The sequence below is a fragment of the Ammospiza caudacuta genome, chromosome 3 (genome assembly GCF_027887145.1).
Source record: "Ammospiza caudacuta isolate bAmmCau1 chromosome 3, bAmmCau1.pri, whole genome shotgun sequence".
Lineage (NCBI taxonomy): Eukaryota > Metazoa > Chordata > Aves > Passeriformes > Passerellidae > Ammospiza > Ammospiza caudacuta.
The window spans coordinates 73,437,782-73,463,851 of NC_080595.1; the positions used below are offsets into that span (position 1 = coordinate 73,437,782).

At 38.5% G+C, this 26,070-nt stretch overlaps 1 protein-coding gene across 1 annotated transcript in view; it reads left to right on the forward strand.

The window, feature by feature from the left end:
• The window catches only part of PDSS2 (decaprenyl diphosphate synthase subunit 2), a 111,349-nt gene that overhangs the window by 41,854 nt on the left and 43,425 nt on the right, over nucleotides 1-26,070 (forward strand). Inside the window, exon 2 of the mRNA XM_058801748.1 lies at nucleotides 3,878-4,009. Coding sequence (XP_058657731.1) covers nucleotides 3,878-4,009 — 132 coding nt within the window. The remainder of the gene's footprint in view (nucleotides 1-3,877; nucleotides 4,010-26,070) is intronic.

Consider the following 26,070-nt stretch of genomic DNA (forward strand, 5'->3'; position numbering starts at 1 on the left):
GGGTTGCATCAGCCAGCCCTGGCCCCTCCCAAAGTATGTCAGTCAGCTCTTCTTTGCCATTTATTGGTGGAGACTGCTTTCTTGTAACTTAATTGGAGATCAGGTGTTGCCATGCCGCACCCCCAAAGCGCCAAGCTTTTCCATTCCCAAAGTGCCCCAGGTAAGGGACACATGCACGCCTTCTTTTTACTTATCCTAGACAGCCCAGGGTATCTGATGGTCACAATACAGGGGGGGAAAGGGAACCATGGGTTGAACAGAGGACATCTAAACTACAATGACATCACTGTACATCATTAAAGCTTTTCTTAATATTCACACAATAGTTATCTTTTTATTGCAAGAGTCAGTCATCTCATTATCCATCTATAATAAGCTGAACATTTAAACCCCCCTTTTTGTTTCTCAAAATACCTTATCACATCAGTTTTGTTGGGAAATTTGTTCTGCATTCTTCATAATTAAACTTGAATTAGCACTACTACCCATGAGTATGGTCTCTTCTGCTACACCCATTTGCAGAGTCAGTTGTCTTTACAGTTGCCTGTGCAGGGGGTTTTTTGCTGCCTTTTGGTACCATGAAATTATCCCTGTGTCCAGCTCTTCCTTATGGTAACTGTAGTATATGATAGAGATAATTCATGCTATTAATGTCTAAAATATTGTAGGATCCAAACTATGTCTTTTGACCACCCCAGCCGGGAGCAGTGTATTATTCATCCAGTTCCAGGATGTCGTTAAGATAATATCAGGTTCTTTAACGTAAGAATGAAACCTTCCTGGGTGATGATCACGGACTTCCCTGGGATACCAGGACCGCTCAAGAGTGATTCTCACCTAGGAGATTGCGTCTACCACGGTGATCACCGGCGCCGCCCTGTTACATGTGAATGCCGACTTCTCCGCAGTTCTCGGACAACATCTAGACTCCTGGATTGGACTTTTGTCCAACTCTGCACATGTGTAGCCACGGTTCTGCATGTGAAGGGACACAAAAGAACATTTGGTCATCTCTGCCTCAGGCGGAATAAACTGTATAAGAGCTCGCTGTGCAAAGCAGCATTTGTGAACAGGGGGAGACTGACATTCGGGGGTCAGGTCCGTGTGCTCACCCAGCGTCGATCCCGGGCTCGGCGCTGCCCTCGGCTGTCGTGGTTTTTGCCGATCGAAATTCTGTTTCGCTGACAATTTAATAAATCATTGCTAAATTTTCTTATAAGTTTGGCTCTCGATTTGATAATTTATAACAGTAACTGTTACAGTTTCCATGTTTCCTCTCTATTGTTTAAATTCACAGTTTAATATAATGAAAAAAGTGCTAGGAACGTGGTTTTGTCTCATGCAAATAATTTAAAAATCTTTGTGGTATTTCAATATTTAAACACATATGACGCTTGCGATGAATAGCAGATTTTTGCTTTAATAGAAGTGTGACAGTTCTACGGAAATAGCCGCACACGTGGAGCATACACAAAGCGCCGAGTGGAAGGTTTGCCTGGTGCACTCTGCACGGCAGACGGGCGCTGGCGGTGGGCGGTGTAATCCGCAGGCATTCGCCATTAGCCGGTGTCGCTGGGCGAGTGGGCGGTGTGAGGCCCTGGCGCGGCTGCCGTGGCACACCGCGCATGCGCCGCAGCCGGGCGCCTCTTCCCTCTGCTGTAGCGTGGAAATTTCTGTGGGGAACGCTGTGCTGTATTTAACACTGGGAATCTGCCGGTTTTCAACTGGGTTACTCTGTCACACGGATAATATCTAGAGTAACTGTCTTTCCCTCCCCCGAATTCTGAATTCCAAAACGGAATCCTAGAGGTGTTTGACTTTCCTACCTTTTTCTGTTATGCAGTGCCCCAAGGATGAAGTGTGTCATTTGCAGATAACCAGCCTGTAAACTTAAGAGGAAGCAAAATTGTGCTAATGATTGAGGGTTTTTTTTGGGTACCCTATACCTGCGCTTGTGTTGTTCAGCAGAGGTTTTCCAAAAGACTGTCAGCTTGATGTATCTTTTTCTGTGTGCGCAATTTCACTTGGGTTGCTTTTAGTTCACTTTTTTCCCTGGAGGCACCTGTCTCCTGCCACATACCCATCACGACTAATTGCACCATCTGGAAGACTTTTGTGTTGCTGTTACTTGTGCAGGGTATCTCTGGGGAGCTTAATTCAGAATGTGAATGTGACCCCTGAAGCCATGTCAAGTAGTTGCAGTAGTTTCTGGTGTCTAAAGGATGATCACCGGAGGCTTTATTTGTTTCAAGTCTAATGCGGTTTGCTTTAGTGTGGATATGATACATGTCAGTAACACAACATGTTTTGAAAATGGAGTTAAACTCTGACTACTGGTTGGTAATTCAAAGAAAATCCTGTCTAAAATTACATCCAAACCATATGTAACGTCGAGGCTGTATGATTAGGTGTAGCAATGATAGACATACTGCTCCTTATTACTTGATTTTTATGTTCTGATCTTCCCCCCACCCACAGCTGCACTTTTCATTAACAGTTTTCCAAGACGGTAAGGTATTCATTGCTAGTGGTGTTGGAAACCCCCTGAACAGCCCATAACGCTGCTTTTGCTATTGCTACACACTGAGTATTTCAACACAGGTAATTTTCTTCTGTTTCTTACCTTGTTCGAATCAGGTGAAAGTGCTTCACTTCTAGTGACTGTCTAGGCAGTGGCTTATTTAGAGGCCAGTGCTCCATGTTCCTGTGATGAACAATTTTATGTCTAGTTTTGTAACATCCTGTCGCTTGACAAGCTGTAGAGCGCTGGGCATGAAAAAGCAAAGTGTTGTGATTGTTCAGAGTATCACTATAATTTGCTATTTTATTAAAGCATTATTCATTTCTCACTATATCTCTGCCTTTAGTAATGCACTCTGATTTTACCACATACATATGTGGAAAAAAGCCAATTTTTTTCCGAAAACCACTTTTCTTTAAAAATGATGGAGTTTTAAATAGTGTTGAGGAAATATATTTTAATTCAGTTGCATCATCTGTAGAACTTTTGTGGTTGTGAGTAATGTGGTCAACTGGAGTTCAAGCCAGAAAAGTACTTACATCACCACAAACAATTATGAATTCTGTGTCCAGGATGCATACACACTATGTATTATTCATTATATATTTTTTCTGTCTTTTTCCTGGGTAGCTTAATGTTCATTATGACTGATTTTGGAAATCTATACAGTTTTAAGTGTATAACTGCCTTGGCTACATTCTGTCTACTATATATTGGAGCATGCTAAAAAAACACATTATATATTTGTGTGTTTGGTGAGAATAGAAATATGCAGGTTACAGATTCACAGAATGCTGAAGGCAAGCAGCTGTCCCCCTCCTCCTTAAAATCCTTCACTACCTGTAGCCAGTAAACAAAATAAAGGTGCATGCCACAGTTTGTGTTCCCTTGAGCAGAGAACTGAGCTGTGCAATCTTTCATGGGTTTGAGTGGCTGGGAAGTACTGATGGGCTGAGCTAAAAAAAAATTTCTGCTTTGGGAAGTTAGATGGAATCTCCCTTCTACTGCTTTCAGGGTTGCTGTGAGCATGGGGTATCCTGAGCTGCCAAGCTCATTGGGTTACACCTGACTTGTGCATGACATGAAATGCAAGAGACATGCTTCTCCTTGAAAATAATCAAGATTTAATTCAATCCTAAATACTTGTTTTTCTCTGCAGCAGTAGGATTTCATTGTGTCAGGTAAAAGATGACAGAAGATCATGATTCATAATTGCAACTTATTTCCCTGCTAACATGAATATTAAAGACATGATGAATGGATGGCAGCCTGAGGTCTAAGTCTTTTTTTCCACTTTGGTACAACCAGTGAACATGGATTGTGAAAATATGTCTTTTTTGTTTTCTTCTGTTTTAGGGGTTTTGTCTATGATAGCCGAAACAATTTACAGATGCGAGGTTTGGTCGTACTGCTGATTTCCAAAGCTGCTGGACCCAGCACAGCAGAGCTCTCTTTCCAGCATGACATGGTCAGTGGAATTTATTCCAGGTATGTATGCTAGGGTATATTTGATGGGCAATTTCTTGGTGGTATCAAAGCATGCTAAGTGGCCTGTTCACCTGTCAAGGAAAATCAATACCTATCTAATCACAAATCTTTGTTCCTCAGGTTTATTGTAAGCTTTCCACAGTGAAAACCATTTCCTACTCTTTGTGTGTAACTCTTATTGTATCTAATTGTGGGTTTTTGGACACAACCAAATTGAAAACATTTGGGTCAAGATAGTTGAAAGTTTACATTAAGAGGTACTCAGAATAAAAAACCCCCAATGCTAGAAAACATTTTTAAATAGAGTATTTTCATTTTGATTTCCTCCCATGTTATTTGAGTACGCATGTTTGCTAGAAATTTCCAAGTGAGATGCCAGCCTTGTGGGACACCAGTTGGTCTCACTGAGCACAGAAGTTTTTGTATAGCCTGTTTGAAGGGTGTTTTCCCATGCAGCAGCAGTGTAGAATAAAGTTTTTATCTCCCACATGTCACAGCAGGTTTACTGAGCCTGCCATTATGGTTCCTTAGGCTCTCACTGAGATATTTCAGCTTCATTGAGTTCCTAAATATTTTGTAAGCTTTTAAACTAAATTTCTTAATCTAGTAACATCAGTAATGAAAATTAGTGGTTGCTCTCCTTTGTATATTTGATCGTGAACGATTCTATTGAAGCAAGTCATGAGATCTGTTGAATAATTGTAAACTTTGAATTTTTTAAAAACCTTTTGAAAAATTGTATGTTGCTTGGTTGAGGAAACAAGACTGTTGGGTTTTTTGTTAATTGTGTTTCTGACCTCTGTAATACACTAAAGGAAGATGGACCAGCTTAGTGGCAGGTTTCCATCCTGTTTTGTTTCAAAATGCAGAACTAGTATCATAGAATTGGAAAGACCAAACAGAAAAAAAATTTTAAATCTGTGTAGTATCTTAAAATAGCAGAGAAGGAAAACATATATGAATTAGTACAGGCATAAACAAGTAAGAAAAAGGACGAGGCTGTAAAGCAGGCTTGTTATGGAAAGCTGTGTTGTCCTTTTGGCTGTTTAATTCCATTCTTATTTTGTTTCATCTGTAATGTCCCCTTCGGGTTGTAAAATTTTTATATTTATATGCAAATGATGCTGTATGAAAGCATAATTCTAGTTAGTTAATTATGGCACAGGAGGTATTTTTGTTTGTTTTGTAAATGATTAAAAAAGTTTTACCTTAAGTATGCCTCATAAAAGGAGAGAAAAAGCATTATTTTTTGGATAACTAAGTTCTTGAGTATGGTGATTCTGACCATGGAGGTAAAGTTTGAGCATTTAAAGCTGCCGTTGGGAAGGTGACTAGTGGAAGTATTCATTAAGGAGCAAATAAGACCTTGAATTAATAATGAGCCATTTGGTGTAAATGGACATCATTGGAATGATGCCAGTTCAACCAGCTGAAAATCTAGCCTAATAATCTAAGTTTGAGCAAGTCAATAGCCATTATAATATCTAGTTCAGAGTTACAAAGGTACGCCAAAAACAAAGCAGTTTTGAATATGCCCACACAGGTCCACCTAAGGTTCATTACTGTCTGCAAAAGTGATGACTGTGGAGTTGTTAATTTGAATGGATTTTCAATGACGCTTTAAGTCCTGCAACATGGTGTAAATACAAGCAAATATGCCACTGCATTTTTTCATTTTGTGTCATAATGGTCAGTTCTTGCCCTCTATTGAAGTCACTGTGGGTTTTGGCTTTGGAATTCTTTCTTTATTTAAGGTACTTTTCCAACTGCACTTATTTAAATGTGAGTGTAATTTCTGATTTCCATTTCTCCATTGTATATAGCTAAGAGAATAGGCAGCTTGTAAAGTTGTGATCTTAAAGGTTTTTTGTGATATTTTTAACATGTATTACAAGCAGTGTTTTACAAACTGCCCTCTCCTGAAGACGAACAAAAGAATGTTGTTTTCCATTAGTGCATTTTTGTCTGCTGTCTTGGTTGCAATGTAATTATATGTGGTTTGTGTATATTTGACATATATATCAAAGGCAAAATATATCCCTCAGTGATATGAAGCGAAGAAATATGCTTAATCCTTTATTGCTTATATGTCTCCAGCTTTGGATAGTATTTTTTGGAAATAGATTCTTACAGATTTTCAGCTCAGCTGTAATCTATACAGCTCTTTTTGTTGCCATGCCATATAATTACTTCATCTTTATATATAATGTTTTGCTGGAAATATTATTTCTGGCACTGTAATGAGCATCTTCACTGCCTGATACTTATGTGCTGTGAACATTATATTGTGGACTGTTAGCTGGGATATGGCTGACTTGATTTTAGGATACTTAGTAGTGATTAATTAATTGTATTTCTGAAATCTGAGCATGAGCTAAGTTGTTCCAGTACTTGTCAGCAACTGCACCAGCCCAGTCTTTCTTTTCCCAGTGTTTGTGTTGGAACCAGTTCTTGTGCTGTATTTAAATATTCAGTCCTGCAGTAGATAGCCAGGTTACATCAGTCCTCTGTAACTGGTACTACACTAAATGTATAATCTGTGACCAGGAAGATGTAGCTGTGTAGATGTAGATGTGATAACCATTTACTTTGAAAAAACACAAAAAACCATGGTGGACCTTTTCATCCTGGAATTTGGCACATTCTGTATAACCTCTTCTCTATTTCATATTCTTAAATCACAATAAGGCAATACAAAAATTAAAATTAAAATAGAAAGATACTGAGAGCTGAATTTGGAATAGAAAAAAAATTGTCCTATTTTCTTGTTCTCTAGATATGTCAATTCAAAGGACAATTGACCTAAATGTATAAAAATAGATAATCTAGCTTTCTAGCTGGCATCTGTTTTTCACTGGTACACAATGGGACAAAACCAATGCCTGCTACCAGAGAACAATCTTTTCCAGAATAATGAGGATGACAATTTAGGTGGTTACAGGAGCAGGACTAGTGTAGTTAAGTGGTGCTGCCTCTGGCCAGCATTGCCTTCAGCTTTAGCACTTCATAATTTGCCAGAGTCGTGATCTGCCTGCATTAATCTGGGGCCGTGGGGGTCATTGTGTGCAGGGTATCATAGTAACTGCTGGTTGCCTTATGAGCCATGCTGAAGATAAGGGAGGAAGTGTTATAAAAGCCTGCCTGGCATGCTTTACGCTGTACAGCCACCTCCCTATCGTGTTGGCAGCAGCCTGACTTTATTCCTATTGGCGAGGAAAAGAACCTGGCTTTGCTTCCAGCTCAGCACCAGTGATCCCAAAAGAGGATGAAGAGAAGTAGCAGCATGATAAACAGCTCAATTTCAGCTGCTGGACAGATTTCCTAAATTAAAACTTTCTGCTGGTCTCTTAGCATTAAAGAAAATATTTCCTTGGCTACAGAAGCATTGCAAATATAAGGATCAATTGTAGTGCTCAGTACAGAGTATGCAGACAGTATCATGTAAGAGTTGATGTCATTGCCTGTGCTCAAGCAAAGCATGTATCCCATATTCCCTTGAAAGTCCTTACTCCTGTGCTAAAGAGAAAGCAGAACTCACACTGGGTTCAGAATTGAATTAACAATAATTTATCATACTAATGGTATCAGAGAGTGCCTCCGATGTGACACAGGAGGCTAGAGCTTCATAAGGGCTTTGAGATCCATTTCCTAACTAGTGATTATACTTGAGTCTGACACTGCATTGCCTTCTCTCAGAGCAAAGCTCACTTGGACAGTGAAGTATGCAGCTTGCTGGTGTTTCACTTTGCTGCTGGTAGTGAGGTTTGTAATTGAAACTCCAGGATCATGTGGTTTCTGAACACTGACAACTTTATGCTTCATGGTGGAGCTACATTCTCACAGTTGAAGATACCAAGACTGGCTTGGGTCCTCTCTCAAAGTACCCAAAGGGGTATCTTTTTCTGTTCATGTCTGGCACTGCCAGACATGACTGCCTGGGGACTGAGGGATCTCCTTGCCTTTTTATTGAGTAATGGATGCCTGACGTAGCCTCTGTATTGCAGCTTAGAATGCAAGTGACACCAAAGAGCAAACTTGGGCCATCTCTTCAGCCCTCAGCATCCTTGGCTCTAGCACAGCAAGTTATTTTCTTCTCTCTGTTTTGCCTTTTTTCTTTTCTTTTTTTTTTCCCTATTAGTGCCAATTTTAAAAATACCCTCTAGTATTGACATCCATTGAGTCAGCTCTGCAGATTTCCTTGGATGCTTGTCAGAGGTTTAAAGCAATCCTTTTTTCAGTCAAGTCTGCCTGGGCATCCACACTGGTGGATCCTATGGCCATTGACAAGCAAAGACCTTCTAATCAATATTCCATATTGAAATTGAATTTCAGTTCTGTACTATTGATACTGGACTCTGTCCTTGCACCTTCTTCCTCAGGATGATACAGGTGACCTTTCATCACTTTGCAAGCTGAACATGCTTTACTACAAGAAGGTACCTACTGGATAAACTTGTCTCAGAATCAGAATCCTTCCTGCTACTTGGAAGAGTGGTGGCAATACCGTAGTGACAGAAATCATGAACCTAGATACCTTTTCCATAGTGTTTTAGTAATTATTTTGGAACAGCATTGATGCTGATTCCAATGAAAGCCCAATTTAAGAGTAAGCTGGCAGCAGATGTGAAATCCTTGTTATGGTGATGAGTCTTTTTTCTTGCCATGTTCCAGTACTAAGTTGTTGTGACATACACACACAGAGGGGTCACAGAGTCATTTCACATGCTCTTTGTCATTGTGGCCATATCACAGTAATCTTCTAACCTGCTCCAAGGAACATGTAAAACTTGAATCCAGATCTTAACCAGAGGATTCATTCACCCTTAGGTTTCTTTTTCTCTGAATGTTTCTTTGATTACAAAGAAGTCAGAGGGGGTAGGTGTCTTTCTAAGGACTGTAAGGACAGAGGACATAGCGATCTGTCACTCTGCAGTTCTATCTAGGTTTCTCCCAGCTTCTTGCTAGATAGGAAAACAAAGCTTTTCCCTTAACTTTATTTCCTTTCCTGTATTCCAAAGAGCTTTATGCCATTTTCAAAGAACGTTTGACCTTCCATTAACCTCCTTTAGGGTTAACCAGATGATGCTGACAGTACATTTAGGTTCACAGTATAATTCAAGTTGGAAGGGATATCAGGAGGTCTGTAGACCCACCTCCTTCTGAAAGCAGAGTCAGCAATGAGGTCAGACTCATCTAGCTTTCTTCATGAAGGTCAGGTCTTTCAAGAAGAGAGTCTTCTTCACAAGGTGATAATCAAGATGTGTTTTAAACAGATGAGTGAGCATTCTACCTCCAGCTTGTAGCCTCAGCTCTGTGTCCAATTGTGTCACTGGTGTGCGTTCATGACTATGGAGCTCACAAGAGGCTACACTGAGGTTGGCATCATTTAGCCTGTTAGGTGTCTTTATGGTCATTTGTCAGCTGGAGTATCCAAAGAACTTTGCATCCCAAGATTTTCAGAATTAGAAATGGTGACTGTGAGAAATTACCTACTTTAGGAACACAAGTGTAAAGGTCTTGTCTGACTTAGGGATATGCCACTGTGTATTAGGGACAAATTGCTGTATATTAATGGGGACACTGGGAATCTCTTCTATTTCTCACAGGTGACAGCTCACCATCTGCAGCTCTATCCGTTCTTCTCCAAAACCCATGCCATGGCAGCTGTAGCAGCGGCGGTGCTGTGCTTGTTAGAGCAGTCTTTAATTGCTGTATGCATGAGGAGCACTCAGGCTGCCTCCAGGGAATCCAAGCTTATGTGAATGATGGTCCTTCAAAGATAAATATGGACTAGTATAGTCAAAAGCTCAGAGGTAATATGCTGATCATAGTATGCTTTTGAGACTTGCAGTCTGCAAAAATATGCACAGATGAACATTGGTTGGTTGACTTATGCCTTTGACCTGGACTGCTGTAGGACTGGGATTTTATGGGTGAGAAGAATCTGAAATGGCAATACTTGGCTTTATGTATTTAGCATAACAGCATATGAGGTGTGAGGACACCTTCTCTGGAAATTGGGAAGATGTAAAAGGTGTTCCACATTGAGTGAAAGCCAGAATAAATCCTGCATGAGGATATGCACCTTTGGCTCTGCATTCCCTGAGTGCTGCATTTATTGGCAAGTAGCTTCTGTCCTGTTCTTGTGAATGCAGCCAAGCAGCTGAGAGATGCTAATGCTCGGGTGACTCACATCTCCAGTCAGAGTAGATGGCTCCAGTACCAAAGGGCTGCCTTCTGCTTTAGGAACAGGTCAGTGCTCTCTGGAAAAGCAGGTCTTTCACTGTGTAAGTTGTATCTTCACTTGCTCAGCTCACCTGTGATTTTTTGTCAGCAGCTTCTTCCTACTGTAGACAAGTTTAAAGACGTTTGTAATTTTAAATAGTTGTTTAAATGCTTTCCAGCTCTACAATAATCTAGATGTATTTATCTATGGAAAGAAATTAGATAGTCCCCATTTAAAAGAAAGAAAGGAAAAAGCAAATACATTACAAAGCCTCCTGGCTAGTTAGCCATGGGAAACATGAATGAATTTTGGTGAAGGAGGTGAGGTTTATTGTATTCTTAGAGTGTAAATGACACTTAAAGGTTGCTTTGACCTGTTTGCTATTATATTTTACAAAAGCCTTCTTTTTACCTTGCATGGTGTAGGTATATCTGTGTACAAAATCTTTGAGAGTTACTGTAAAAGGTAAAACACAAGTGAAATAAAACCAAAGAAAGACCATACAAATGACGATTTCAGTGCCTACAAGAATACAATGAGCACAAGTGTGTGACTCTTCACCTCATTTCAGATCTTACCCTTCTTTCAGTTTCTGTGCTCTGAACTGCATAGGGTGTTAACTTCAGAGATTGGATTTGACTGTTTCTTACCTTCATATTTTCAAGTAAAAAAAATGATTCCTAACTGTACAATAGATTTTTATCATGTGAAGAGTACTTTGATATTTGTAAGAAGTTGGTTTGTTTTTTTTTTTCCATTACTACTTTTCTGGGTTTACTAGTAATGGAAACTAAATTAAATATACCTTGCCCTGGTTCAATGCAGAGGGAGTGGCTGTGAACCAAAGTTTGGGAGACCTCATGCTCCATTGCACCTATCCCCATCAATGACTGCTAAATCATGGTAGAACATGTTTAAACAAAATTAAAAGTATTAAATTAGAAAAATATAGTAAGACCAATAGTGTATGCAGAAACTCAAAACTCAAAGAAAGCAGAGGTGTTACCTTTTGTGTGATGTAAGTATTTAGCCTGAGAGTTTTAGTACAGTGTAGCTGTTGCACTTTAACTTCACACTGGCTTATTGCACACAAGCCCTGGGTCTCAGCTGCAGATATTGCAGAGATTAATCTTATTAATGGAACTGCTAATTGGTGTTTGACTTCTAATTATAGTAACAATAGGCCATAACAATCAATCCTCACCTTTACTGAGGCACATTAGGACTCTTTATCATAAAAATGATTTCCTTTGGGACTTAACTGTTCTTATTTCTATCTTCTGGAAGGCTGGTTTTCAGCAAAGGTACAGTATCCCAACTAACAAGTACTTTGGAAGCTTAGCTAATTAACTGGTAGAGAAAATGCATGGTCCTAAAATATTCAATATCTAAGTACATTAAGAAGTTACAATGCTCTTGACAAAATTGTTTGAAAGATAATGGGAAAAGTATGTCAAAATATGAGCAGTGATGTCTTTTATAATCTTAAAGAAATATGTAATTTTGTCTCCCAGTCCTTGGTAGCTTTTCCATAGCTTTTAGTGAGAGGAAATCTAAGCAGTTATTCTAAATTATTCTATTTAGCTTTTTCTCTCCAGGATAAATCCTGTGAGATTCATCATCTCATTTACAAGATGAGTCTCAGGAGATGAAAAGCACATACAACTTGATTACATATTCCTATTGATCATCTTCCATCTGCAACAATAAAAACCAACTCCAAATACAAATCTAACAATATTACTAATTCATTACAACCAGTACTTTTCTTCATTAACTTTTATTGTTTTCAGCATACTTAGCATGTGCAAATACAGCAATTATATGTTGAACAAGAAAAGGTCTTCTCCTTACATTGTAGGATAAATAAAAAGGCTCTGCATTAGAGCTGATCAAAGTCTGTTCAGAGATATAGCTCAAATCTTGTTCAAAATAAATCTTTATAGCACTAGATAGCTGAGCAAGGTAAACTCAGTATGTACATCACTAAGTGTGTTTGGTTTCCATTTTAAAAAGTAAGTAATTTTCAGTAATCTTCAGAGAAGGCATGGTAGGGATGGTTTACCTTGGAAAAATTGTAATGATGCGTCTGTCTGTCTGTCTGTCTGTCCAGCCCTCCCTTTTCTTGGAGCTTCTTCCTCCCACTGCTTGTGAAGCGAGAACTGGACTGCCACAATGTGCAGCATAGCAAGCAAAACCAGAGCAGCACTGGTGGGATTCTGCAGTGGGCCAGGAGCAAAGCCCTGCTTTCACCCCAGTGGGAGCTTTGCAAAGAAAGGCCACATGTGGGTAACAAGGCCTGGCACAGCCTTCCTGGGACATGGCATGGCCACACACCAGAGCACTTCACCAGAACTGTGTTTGCTGTGAAACCTTCCCCTTGAAACAATTCTCTACTTCAGAACTTTCCCATTTCCTTTACAAAAAATATAATAGTATTAGTGAAGAGAAATCTCCAACCATCACCTAAGTACAATCCAGTGCTGTGATGGAAGCACACAGCAGCTTCAGGGACTGCTTTCCATCAGAACTATGATATTAGTGTGACCAATTGCTTCATTCAAATTCTTAAATAATTGTATCTCTATAATTTATTTGTCCTACAATCCCAGAATATTTTCCTTGTTTTTCTACCTGCTGAAATACCACCAATCATTTTTCTGTCCTGTTAACATCTCCCTTGACAAATTTTACAATGCAGTTATCCAGTTTCAATACAAATCTCTCCAATTCTTGGGAAATTGTAGCAATATGAAGTTAAGTATTACAACGCATACTGCATCAATTAATTTATTTGCTTAGTAGGATTTGGTCAGTACTCTGATACAAGGTAACTGAAGATATTACAACATCTGCTGAGGTGGAATTGAGAACTCCACGGATATATGTTGATGAAAATATGAGACTGTATAAAGATTATGCAATGTTCTTTCTCTTCCACTTGAAATAACGGCATATTCTGGACCCTAATCACATTAAGTTAACGAATATTTCTTGTGGCTTCATTGGTATCTGGCCTTTAACCATTAGTAGATTTTCATGTGCAATTTGACCGCTCTGAGGTCCTTCTAGAGCAAACAATAATAAAAAAGAAAGGCAGAATAATATGCTGGTGGTGCAGACAGGGTGCTGTACATCAAAACTTGGTTATTTTTTATATATTCCAGTATAAAGGTGTATGAGTACATAGATAAGAGTGATCGATGACTTGAGAAGTGGAATAAGGAGCTGGAGAACAAGGGATAAAGATTTCAAGAATATGAATTCAATATGGTATTCTCACTGTGTTTCATTTGAGAAGGTGCTTATGCAGTCAAAAGGGAAATCAGAAAGACAATGGGTTTTTTTAATAGGGTTTGCAGCAATTCAAAACTTATCATCAGCAGTGCCAGCTTGATTGGTACATATGAAATTTCGTGAGCTTGATTGCCCGGTTCCTGAAGTCCATTTAAGTATTTGAAGTTACAATTTTTAATTTTTCTAAAGACTTGGCCAAATTTATGTACATTTTTGTGGAAAGAGAAGATGCAGCCAAATAAATTATGCATCTATTATTGCCAGAAAGGGAAGAAACATAAACAAATTCTGTTTTATACTAAATAGCATTTCTGATTCCTTTCTTGTACTTGCTATCTTTCACCTAGACACTGCTGCACGGAAAGCTTGCTTCAGTGTCTTATAGCTGAAATTTCATTCTGGCTTTTGGTACAACAAAGCCAGTACCAAAAGTCCAGCTACATTCATATCTGTTCCAGTAGGCAAATTAAATTTTAGCAGAGTTCCAGTATTAGCTGCAGTCAGGAAAGGATCGTATTTTGTGCACTCTGGTAGGAATTCTGCAGAAATAAAGTTTGCTCTTGAAGGTGGCTTGTTAGCATAGAGCTGTGTCTCCATCATCACTTGCTTGGGGTTAATGTTGCTTGAATTGGTTGATGTCATTTTATCCCTTCTTAAAGTGTGTAGATTGAATCATTCTGGGATGAAAGAACCAAAAAATGAAAGTGTGAAATTTTCAGATACCTTATATTTTAATAAGGTAAAAATAGATGGAAATGGCGCCAATGGTATAAAATAAGTCATTTTTTTAATCAAAGGACACATTTTTATCAATATCACACCGTATGCCATTTGCATAAAGTATATATGAATAATAATGACAAAACTTTGCAGACCTCAACAGCACCAAATGCTTGTTTGTATGCTGATATGGTCCCAGAAGCAGCAGTCATTGCCTTGCTCCAAAAGGTTTATTATCCTTTCCCTGCTGGCAATTCTGTCAACACACCTGGTGTAAGGAGCAAGGTCTCTGAGAAGTCTGCTGTCTCCCTTTAGCTATTAGTCTCTTCCCCTGTACATGGCAGGCAATACCCATCTGCTGCATACTTCTGCTTTGTGAAAAGCAAAAGTATTCCCATAAAAAAAATTTGAATGTATGGTATTGATGTCCCTATCCAGTTCTGAACATTGAAGGTTCAGGAGGGGAGAGGAGAGCACTTGTGATAACCATACTTTTAATTGCTGATTAACAGAAATGTAGTTACAACTCTTCAGAATACAGCAGGTTTATTTCATAGTAGGAGCTATCTGCCGTTGTGCAACCAATATGTTTGGATCTTTTTATCCCCTCTGTATCTTGGATATTTATGGGTATCTCAGAATTCACAGTAATTGTTATATAAGCATGATAAAAAAATATATATAGTTATAAAGTAAACCCCAACCCTATCTGGTACGCTGTATTCTAGTGATTCACATTTTATTTTTAATGCCTTTTTCTTGTGCAGTTAGACATATGAGCAATCTATTCTTTTAACAGGACTGCTCATTTATCAAGTGTTCATTTTTCATGGCATAAAAAAGGTTACCTTCTTTTTCCTCTCACATAAAAAGGTTCCATGTATTTCAGGTGTCATTAGTACTAGAGATTTAATGTCAAGGTTAGTGCACCTTATCTTTCAGCTACATTGAATACAATTACAGACAAACTCTTCAGAGAGAATTCAGAGAAAAACTGGAAGTAATAAGTCAAGCTGGCAGTCTCAGAATAGCTGACAGTGCACAGGAATGGGAGTTTCTCTTAACAATGGTTCCAACTGTCTCCCATAGTCATTGCAAATAAAATTATAGACATGCTTCAGTCTTGCAGGGCTGAGAAACAACTAATAAAATATAGGAAAAATATGTTCATAAAATTAATTGTTAGTAGCTTATTTCTTGCACTTACCTGTAAGACCTTTTATTTCCCTTCATATCTTTTTAGCTGGTTTTAGTGCAGGTATTTAAATATTTGACCATGATGTGAAATTTCTTATGGAATAGATGCATGAGATGTAGTTGGAGGATACATGTTATTGAGTGGCTGTAGAGCAAATATGGGTAATCCTGGATGGATGGGCACCCTGGGTGTTGCCTACAAAGCAGTCTGGCTGATACATGCTGCCATCATATGGGAAGGAATGTTGGTCATTTCCATAGCAAAATATGTGATTTTCTCCATCATCATGTTCCTTTTGATTTCTGCTGTGCTGATAGCAAGGTCATCCAGTCTACAAATGAATCCTTTGTTCATACCTCATCTTTTGAGGGTTTTGGTCAATGTGTTATTTAGTTCTGAGTCTTACTGTCTGTTTTTGCATCATGTATCCTACCATCACATTTTCCTAAAGCCATGCTACAGCAGCTGTTGCCAAAGCTTTTGATCACCTCCTATCTTGCCTTTTTTGACTCGTTTCCAATACCTAAAACTTGTTCACTTCAGTAAGCCAAAAGGAAGGCCTGCATGCTAACTCCATTGTAAGCTCTTTTCTTGGCTTGCTCTTCTTTCACCCCATCAGTTTTAAATGTCTTGTTTTTGTCTTTGACTATTAGAAATGTAATATGTTTTTGTAAGGAAACAGTGGTTGTTTTTTTGTTTCTAATCCAGTTGCAATTGTGCAGAGGTGGGCTTTCTTGTGAGCATTGTTTTTGGAATTGGCTGCTGGTGTTCATTTTTGAATTAACATTGCAGAATTTAAACTTAGTCTGAATTGTCTAGACACTTAGCATGGAAATAACTCCATAAAACTTCTGCTTGATGTTTTCTATGTTCTGTTTAGACCTTTAAATTAGCCTGATGCCTTTCAGGTTGTATAATGAATCAGAGCTTGCATTTGTTTCATGTTGCACAGGTTTCATATTTGCTTCATATTTGCTTGGTGTCTTCTTGCAGAAGTGCCACCTTGTTAGGGTAAGTAGTTTTGTCAGTAATAAAATGAGTTGTACAAAAGACAGGTGGTAGGATGACCTTTTTGCAAAATATTGTTGTTAACTGAATGCAGTAAACATTTTTTTTACCAGAGTACCTGTTCAGTTGTCATAAGGCTGGCATTGCCTGGAATTAATGGCATTCTTTTTAATTTTGTAAACATTTTTTCTAAGACTCTATTAAATAAAATTTGCTTTTTGTCTTTCAAACAATTTCAAAATACAGATAAAATTTGTTGGTCAGTTTAACTAGGAAATTTTGTAAGGGGATTGTCAGACTGGGGATGTGCTGTTAACATTGGTTTATGTTCTTTAGCCACTGGCTAAGCATTCACTGAGGATGCAAGAAGCCCAGGTTTGGCTCTCTTGAGAATTTGAAAGGATGCAAACGCACTCCTCTGTCTGAAATTTCAGAACATTTCTCCAACCAGAGGGATATAGGGCATCCAGGTCAGAAATGCCTGAGTTTGTAATGTTGTTTCCCTCCTGGTAGCTAACTTAGTGGAGCGGGATCTGGAGTCCAGGTGTCCCACCTTTCTCTCCCACAGTCTCCTGCATACTTTTTTCACTCTTTGGCCATCTGGCTGAATGAGTAATTCAAGGTTTTGTGTAACAGCAGAGTAACTCGGCAGGAGTGGCCAAGGAAGGAGGTGTGAGGATGCCCTGGCTTTGGGAGCTGGGGGTGGCTGCCTGATGGGAGACCCAGATTTCCGAGTGATGCACTGAATGCTTCAAACGAGGGGCTTGGACTGGAAACACAGTTCTCTGCAGTCGAGTTGTCAGGTGCCATGTCCACTAAAGTTCTTCCTCTCTTTCACAGTTTTATGACTTCCAAATGCTGGCTGTCACTTGGAGTTTGGGGGACATTGGCATGTTTTTAAGTGATAAACATACCTGTGCTTTTGCCTCGTATCTTTTCACCCCCATACCATCTATAAACACAAAAAGGCAGGAAAATAAATGTCTCCAATAGTAATTTTCTAACTGGAAGTCAACATATGCAGCTGACTAGAAAGGTACTTTAAATCATCTTATAGGTGTTTTCTCAGAGATGACACTCTAGTTATTTGAGACAACTGTTTTTTCCACCTGCTGTGAAAGATGAGTTGCCTTTTGGACACTTAAATATTTCCGTGCTGTTAAAGCAGCAGATTGAAAAGCAGATGAGAAAGTTCAAAGCCAAGGCTGAAAGTTCAGTTTTAACTTTGTTATCTGACTTTTGTCACCTTGTGTCACAACCTAACTGTTTTCACTTAGAGTTATTAATTAAGAAATACGAAGTTTACCCATTTACTGTTATCTTTCTTCACAGCAAATGAAAGTGAATTTTGTTCCTTTTTGTATCCCATGTTAGATAATAATTGAGAGAATAATAGATTCCAGGGACCTTTGATCTACCATTACTGTAAAATAAAAATAAAACTTAATTTTTTTTTCTCCCACTGACCGTAATGATTTTAACCTTGTGTACTAATTTGAATGGGCTTGTGGGGGCAGAGTCTTAAATGAGACAAAAATGAAGGAAAAATTGCTAATGCTGCCACTGTATATCTAATGAGCACTGTGTAATAAACCATAACCTCTTCAACATTTCTGTGGAAAATGGTGTGATTATTTTGGATGGCTGGCCCTCTGTGTACGGCTCATTACCATCTGGCATAATGTGTATTGATATAGCCTGTAATTGTCAACTCTTATTTGACATGCTGCCTTTAATAAATGTGACTTGCATGGCTAGAACCTCCTAATGGTTATATGGAAAACTGTAATTAAATAAAATATGTATACTTATGTAAAATACACACCCTTATATCCATAAAATAATTTTGTAGAAGGTCTCTGTTTTTCTTTATCTCCTGTTCTTAGCAGGAATATTTGTATGTATTTCCAGGTTAGTACTGCATTACCGGTGTGGATACCTAAATATGTGAAAACAGACATGAATCTTGAATGTAGGTTGTTTCCTCTTGCAGAACTTGCTTCAAATACATTTTGAAATATTTATTTTCTGTGCACTGTAAGACAGAATTAATATATCTGCCGTAATAGAACAGGTTCCCTGCCTGATGGTGGCTTTGTGTGCTCCTGCACTGGGAATGGGAAGTAACTCTAATGGGCCAAACACCAGTTTTGGTGTTTCTCCTGAAGAAGGTGGCTGAAATAAATGCATTTGTAAATCTCAGTGCTGAAAGTATTTATACCTCCTTAAAGGAAAATGGGCTTCTGGCCAATGGTGAGTTTTCAGATAGAGGGACCAACATATGCTGCTAATCTAGTTATATTCTGTTTATTGTCTGAAAAGTTTCCTTTCCTTGCCTTCACTGTTCATTCATATATTAATAACTGAGAGATATCATTCTGGTAGTCATATTGGCTGCCTTACAAAACATAGCTGTAATCAGTTTTAATATTTGTGCAATGGGTGTTCTGGTGTTACCTTCAATGGCACTGTTGACAGAGAATCCATTGTTGCTCTTTATAAGATATTTTGGAAAGTGCCTTCCCTTTATTCTCTTTGGATTTCCTTAGGCTCAGGCTAGTGGATCTTATTTTATGTTTGCTTTATAATCAGCAAATTCTGTTGACTTTGTTTTCTGTAGTATAGATGCTTAAACTTCCTTTAAATATCTGTGACCAAATCTACTGATTTAATATCAGCCTTGTCCATGCATAAAATAGCTTTTGTTCCTCACTTCATCTGTTTTCTTTGCTTTGATTGTTAGGACAAAAATGTTGGGAAGTCATACTTTCTCAAATTCTTCTTTCAATTGATGATTTTTACTGGTATCAGAAACTCAGGGTTAACAGAGACACTACTTTTGCTATCTTCCCTTAAATCATCTGTGGATCCTACTGGTTTATTTGACCACAGCCACATTCTGTATCTTAGCTGATTATCTCAAATGACCTGTTCCTTCCACCCTTTTCCAAACTTTGGGTGCTTTCTTCTTGAAAGAGTCTCTAGTCCTGCATATCTGTGGTCTGCATTCAGATCTTTTGATTAATCTTTTTCTTTTTTGCATTGCATATTTTAACTTGAGTAAAGCATATTGAAACAGTTCAGTTGAATCCATATTGAGGTTTATTCACTCTCTTTGCTGTTTATTAGCTGTGTTTATTAGCTGTGTTATTCCTTTTGTGTTGTCTTGTCTCCTGAGTGTGAGTTCTCTGGACCTGCTAACTCTAAAATCTTACCCACTGCTACTGTTCATGACCAATGTTCACTTCTGGGCCAAGAGACATAAACACCTGCTTGTATAAAAATATTGCTTAAAATATAACAGGCTTTCTACAGTGCCTTGCCTTTATGCAGTTTTGTTTCTGCCTAACCTTACATAATGGACCAATGCAGTTCCTAAAGTTCTTGGTTTTGAGGCGTTTTTAGTATATACATTTTTAAATTGCTGTTGAGCAGCTCCCTCTCAATCTCTGCATTTTCTCATCCAGTCCTTTATCAATTTTCTTCCTTGCATACCTTGTCTGGTTTGTGTTTGTTCCTATCAGTTTTTCAGTTTGTCGAAGCTAGGTGGGGGAGGAATTGTAGCTGTTTCAGCTTTGTCTAAACCACAATTTTTTTTCTTTTTGTTTTAGTTTTTAATCAGCTTTAATTTAGTTTTTAATTGGGGATTTGTGGCTCTTTCGTCACACAGAAATATTCATAAGGAGTTTCCAAAAATATTCACATTTTTCTTTTTAATTTGCCTAACTGATTCAGCCTGTTTTATCATTGAAAATATTGCTCATGTATAATATATGCCTGTGAATGTTATCTGTCATATTTATAAAGAATGTTTGTATACTGATTTAGATTATATTGTTTTCATATAACACATGTCTTGAACTCACGTTCACTTGTACCTAAATTTTTCTGATATGCGGTCTTTGTAGCAAATTGAATCTTTACTATAGAGAATTCAGGTTAAATGCAACATTTCTTGAGCTAGCAAAATTCCTTTTAGAAATTCAACCTAGTGTCAGTGCACTGTCAATATATCTACGTATTGTCAATATGCATTATTGCATGAGCATACTGAACACTGAATATCTGCATCATTATCTACAAAATGAGAGAAGTAGGTCTTTGGAGAAGTAAACAGCTTGTGCTATTGCTTGATGAAGTACTTAATATAGCCTGCATAGTTGTTCATATAGTCTAAAGCAGATACCAACTGGAATTTCAACCTGCCTTTTATTAGAAGTTTAAATCTTGATAATCGCTTTATAAGAACACAATGTTGCATTTGACAGTTTTACTTCATTTTGGAAATGTGACTCTTCCCATAGGGATAATCACTGATTTTAAAATGTGATTATGATATGTGATTTTATAAGTTTGACAATATGCTTATAAATTAGTAGCTCTAAATTTTATTATTGATTTTTGGCATCAATGTTCAATTAATCCAAGAAGTCTTTTTCCAGATAACTTACTAATTTTTTCTTTCTATCTTTAGGTGAACACTTATGGTTTTTCCTTTGGTTTGATCAGTTAGGTTAAGCTAGCCATCCTTCCTTTAAAAAATAAAAAAGCCATAAAACCTAAGCTGTAAAGCTAATTTTTTTTAACAATACTTACATAACTACTGGTTCATGTCTTGAGTCTGTTTTTTCTCTAGGAGTGTAGGAAGGATGTCTGAGAACAGGAAAAGTAATTGATATCTCCCTTTTTAACAGTTTCTATGCTTATGAAATCTGTAATAACTGAAGTAAGATCAAAGCTATTTAAGTTTCACATGTCCAGGTTTGTGGGGATTAAAAAACATACCTAGGCCTGCCACCACATCTCACTGTTCTTTCAATACCTGTCCCTTGCAGAATGTCCTTTGTATCTTTCTGGCTAATAAAGTCCCAACATGACAAAATTTGTCTGTACAGTAAGTGCATCTGATTCTTAACCATGTCAGCCCAGTCCACCTGCTCCTCATTGTTCACACAGCTGCATTGTCACTGGTTTCTGGATCTTGCAGTAGCCAGGTGCTTCTTACTGAGCAGGTTTACTCTTGATATTCCCTTCTTTATTGGTCCCAGCCTGCGTGCCTGCCTCTGGGAACTGGAAAGCATCCGTTTGACTTAGTGATTCTGGTGGTATTTTCCTTCTGGCTTTTCAGATTTACACTTTTTCCTTTTCAACTGAGTTTGAGGTAGTGATCTTTACCAGGTCTTTATCTAGATTCTTCATAATTGATGCTTTTGTTTCCAGGCTGGGATTATTTTTTTTTTAGGCTGTGTGACTTGAAAGGGGAGTTGCTGTGATGAGGCCACCCAACCCAAGGACAATGTGCTATAGGTTGTGATCACTGTTCTTTGGCCACTGATGCTGATCACAGGAGTAAGGCAGACACAAGTTCAGCAGTTAGGGCTTCGTTTTGCTGGGGATGATGGTGCAAGTGTGGATTCCTGCACTCTAATATGGGTAGCTGGCTCCCAGGCTGGAGGGCTCCTGTCTGTGCTGAGGCGACACAGCGGTGGCCGTGTTGGCGCATCAGTGGCCCTACTCAGAAGCTGATACAAGTTGGTTCACTTGGGTGTTGCTGTCTGGAGTACAAAGTGGGAATTGGTTGTTCTGTGGTGCCCCTAACAATGAAGCCAAGACCTGTGAAAACCCTTCTTCAAAATTCCTGCGCTAAGGAAGGGAACCAGACCCTGACTTCCAGTCAGGCTTTTCACTCTCCACTGCCTATCACCTACAATGCTTAGGGGAACTGGCTTGCCAAGTTCAAGCGAATATCTGCCCACTAAAAATCAGATAACTTTCAAATCCTATAATGGGCTGAGGGAAGATCTTACTAAGACAAGTTATGGAAAAGAACCTAAGCAATAATCAGTGGTGGTGGTGACAGAGTGTGAAAATGTAAGATCTTTTCAAAAATAAATGAAGAAAAGTGCATGAGGGAGCATTGATAGAAATTTTACTTAAAAAACTTTGTGATACTAGGAAGAGAAGGAGATGAAAGAGGTAGGATATGTAGCCAGTTTAAAAATAAAGTGATTGTTAGGAATGCAATTAAACAGCATATTCAACAAACTTCATAGATTTGATGTCTTTCAACTTGATTTATCCCTTAGGTGGAAGACACTCCCACATCTTAAGACCAAGACAGAAGGAACTACAGAAGTCTTGGTCTCTAGCCTTGTTAAAGGATAGGAGTTGGTAGATGTTTTCTGCTGGTTAACAGATACATCAGTCATGGGAATACAGTGAATATTTGGCCTTCTGCTCAAATCTGCTGCTTTACCCTGAAAATTTTCCCTGTTAGTGAAATGACAGCATCTGCCATACTTATTGACTGGCCTAAACACCTGCCCCCTGCCATTTAATTTCTTGTAAAAGACACCATTCACAGAAGATTGGAATGAGACTTTCCATCACTATGATGCTATTTGTTACTCACTGTGCATTGTTCTTCTAATCATGGTTTATTAGCCATGGCACTGACTTTGACAAGTGAATGGCAAAAAGAACTGTAAAAACCACTGCCCTTTCTTGCTGTGTAACTAAGTGAACTATCTTGGTGCAGCGCCAGCTAGTACCCAGAGCATACAGGATCAACATGAATGTAGTTTAAGCACCTCCTTGTCTTCATAGAACTTTTCATGGTTCACAAAAAAGGTAAAATCAGATACGAAGTGCTGCCCAAATATATAGTCAGTACCTGAAATTATTACTTTAATTCTTTAGTTAATGCTTTTTCATATGTAATTTTCCATTAAAGACACTATTTCTTTTTATTTCAAATTCATAGGTGTGTATATATAAAGATTATTATAGTTGTCATTGAAATGGAATGGATGCTGATAATTTTAAAATTTTTTTTAAAGTCCTGAATGCTTTTCATCCAAATCAATTCTTTTTGTATTTAAGGGAAACTATTGAATTGACAATCACAAAGAAAATGTTCAAACCTTGGGTGTGTACTGTTAGTCACTTTAATTCAAAGCTTCAATGATAAGAGTTCTTTAAGAATTTTTGATCTATCAGTTTCATTGTCTTTGTTCATTGTAGTTGCCTCAAAAAAAGTCAAATATGGTTTTTAGAGGCTGATTTAAGTATTTGGCCCATTTCTGTGAAATATTATGTTTAAAAATGACACATTTTAAATTATTAAATATTTTTTTGCATAGCCTGTTATCCCTTGAGAAGCCTAGTATAGTTCTGATGGTTAGCTGATAATGAAAGGTATACTAACTCAAGTTCAATACAACTGTACTATTTAATGTGTCTCTTTTATCATATGTTTTACAGAATCCTATTATTTCTTTTTAGAGTAGGACTTGAAATTAGGAACTTTGGTGGTGGTTTGCAGGGAATTCTTACTTCACAGGTGAAATGTGTGGAAGTGCGTTAGCATTTGGTGATAAAGCTTTCCTGATTTTTAGCACGTTCCATTTGGGAACTTTGTGTGTTTAGAAACGTTGACTGTTTTCTCAGTACAACCTTGTACCAAGGCAAGAACAGGTAGTTCTTGCGGCAGCCACTTATTTTTTTGTGACTGTGGGCTCTGGAGTGAAAACATGATGGAGGCAGTCAGATTTTGTCATCCCATTGCCCTCTTTCTAAGTCCAGTATTGCTAAAACATTATTTTTTTTTGTATGTTGGGATTGACTGCTTTCAAATACGAAATTAGTTAATCACTGAATTGTATTCAGATGGAGAAAGCTGTGTATAGTATTTCTTCAGCCATTTAGCAGCAACCTCATAACAGCAGTGTTTATTTGTTGGATACTGCTCTTTACAAAGTCATGTCAAGGATCCTCCTCTATCTGTGGCATTGTGCGCTTGTATATTGTGCCTGGGTATTCTAGGGATTATCACAAAAAGTATTAAAAAATGCATTGCCTGGGATTTCTGCAATAGCATTGATTCTTGTATTTTCTGTCTGCTAGAGAGAAAGTGGGAAAGCAGTATGTAAGATCAGAATTAGGCATAGATTATCTGCCTAATATGATTCTTGTTAGCACAAATAATGTGAATACTATTTGAAGAACAAACGGATTATAGGAAAAGAAATGAAAACATCCAGATCCTGAGCATGTGGAAAGCATGACACTGATGTATTTGTGTAACCTTTTCATGAAGAGCGATGCTGAAGTCAAAGAGGGGATTTTGATTTCCTTCATTAAGAGCTTATTAAATGAAGAAATAGGACAGTCGTTGTTTTGCTTCAATAGTTGGGGGTCACAGAGGCGGGCCTGGTCTCCTCAGGAAATTAATGCCTGCTTTCAGCTGGGGGAAATGAGCCGTCGCCTGAGCTAGCTGCAGCTTTATGTGCTCGTCACTAGGGATCCCCATATGTCCTGGGATCTGCGGCAGGCGGAAATGGCAGAGCTCGGCGGCGGGAGCAGAGGGCTCTCGTTGCTATTCATAGCAGGTAGCTCGGCTCAATCTGCCCAGAGCAAGTCTGTTTAATGTTGATCAGCTGTCCATCTGATAAACCGAATTGATACGGACATTTCCTCCAAGGGCTGCCCTGACAATGACAGCAGGAGCATCGGGATGTCTTGTTAGTCTTTTTCTCCGAGCTTGAAAATTTATTAACCCTTTGTTAGAGACGAGCCAAACGTGATTACAATACTGCGACTGGGTTATGTGAGTTTCTACCTCACGTCTTTGAAAAGCAGCCTCAACCTTCAGATTTATTGTCTACATGGAGAATGAATGTTTGGTTTTTGAATTGTTTTTGTCTGCATGGAGACAACAATTTGTGGATTATAAAGGCAGCTTTTAAAACAGCTAAGGGGGTTTTTTGTGCTTGGCAAAATACATCGGGAACCTCTATTTATCCTCTCCCTCTGCCTTTTGTTTGCTGCCCAGGCCGTATGACCATCCCATCTCTTCTCTCTTGCTAATTGGCACCAAGCACTGCCCTGAAACACTTGCTGCTGGGACTGTTCACAGGTCACATATATTTGGGGCAGAAGGTTTCTTTAGATTAATATGGTTTGGGGCAGTTGGAACACATGTGCACCGTCCAGAGTAAACAGAATTAATTTGCTCAGCACTGTGCTATTACTGAGGAAGAATCTAACCTGAGCGTGTACCATCTGGTATCTTTGTACATGAAGGTATGGATCAGTTTGGTTACTCAATGAATCAGTGTTGGCCACTTCTGAGTAAGCACAGAGAACATAACACGCCTTTGTACTATGTTGTAATTAATTAGAACTTTAAGGCCTTTAGTCATCTGTTTAATTGAGGGCATGGATTGCATTTTGCTCATATGTGAAATCTCCATGGCAGAAAGGGAACTGCTTGAGTCAGAGAAGATGTGAATGTGCTGAAGATTTTGTAAGAATGAGTCCTGTGTGTATCTAGCATTAAAAGGATGCTCCAGAGCATTGCTGTTTCCCCCATCCTTTGGCCCTGCTCAGTTATTGTGTCTGTTCAGCACCCCATTGTCGTTCTGAGCTAAGGTGACATCTCTGGGCTTCTTAGAGTGACAGTCACTGTTGACGGCTACAGGATTGAATTGTGGGAGAAGGGGGGAGGAGAGGGCTGTGCTAATGACTCTTTTCTTGCCTTTTCCAAAAAAAAAATAGAGAGCAAGCCTCTATGGAATAACCTCTGTGATAAGCCTCTCACAGGGGTTTGTA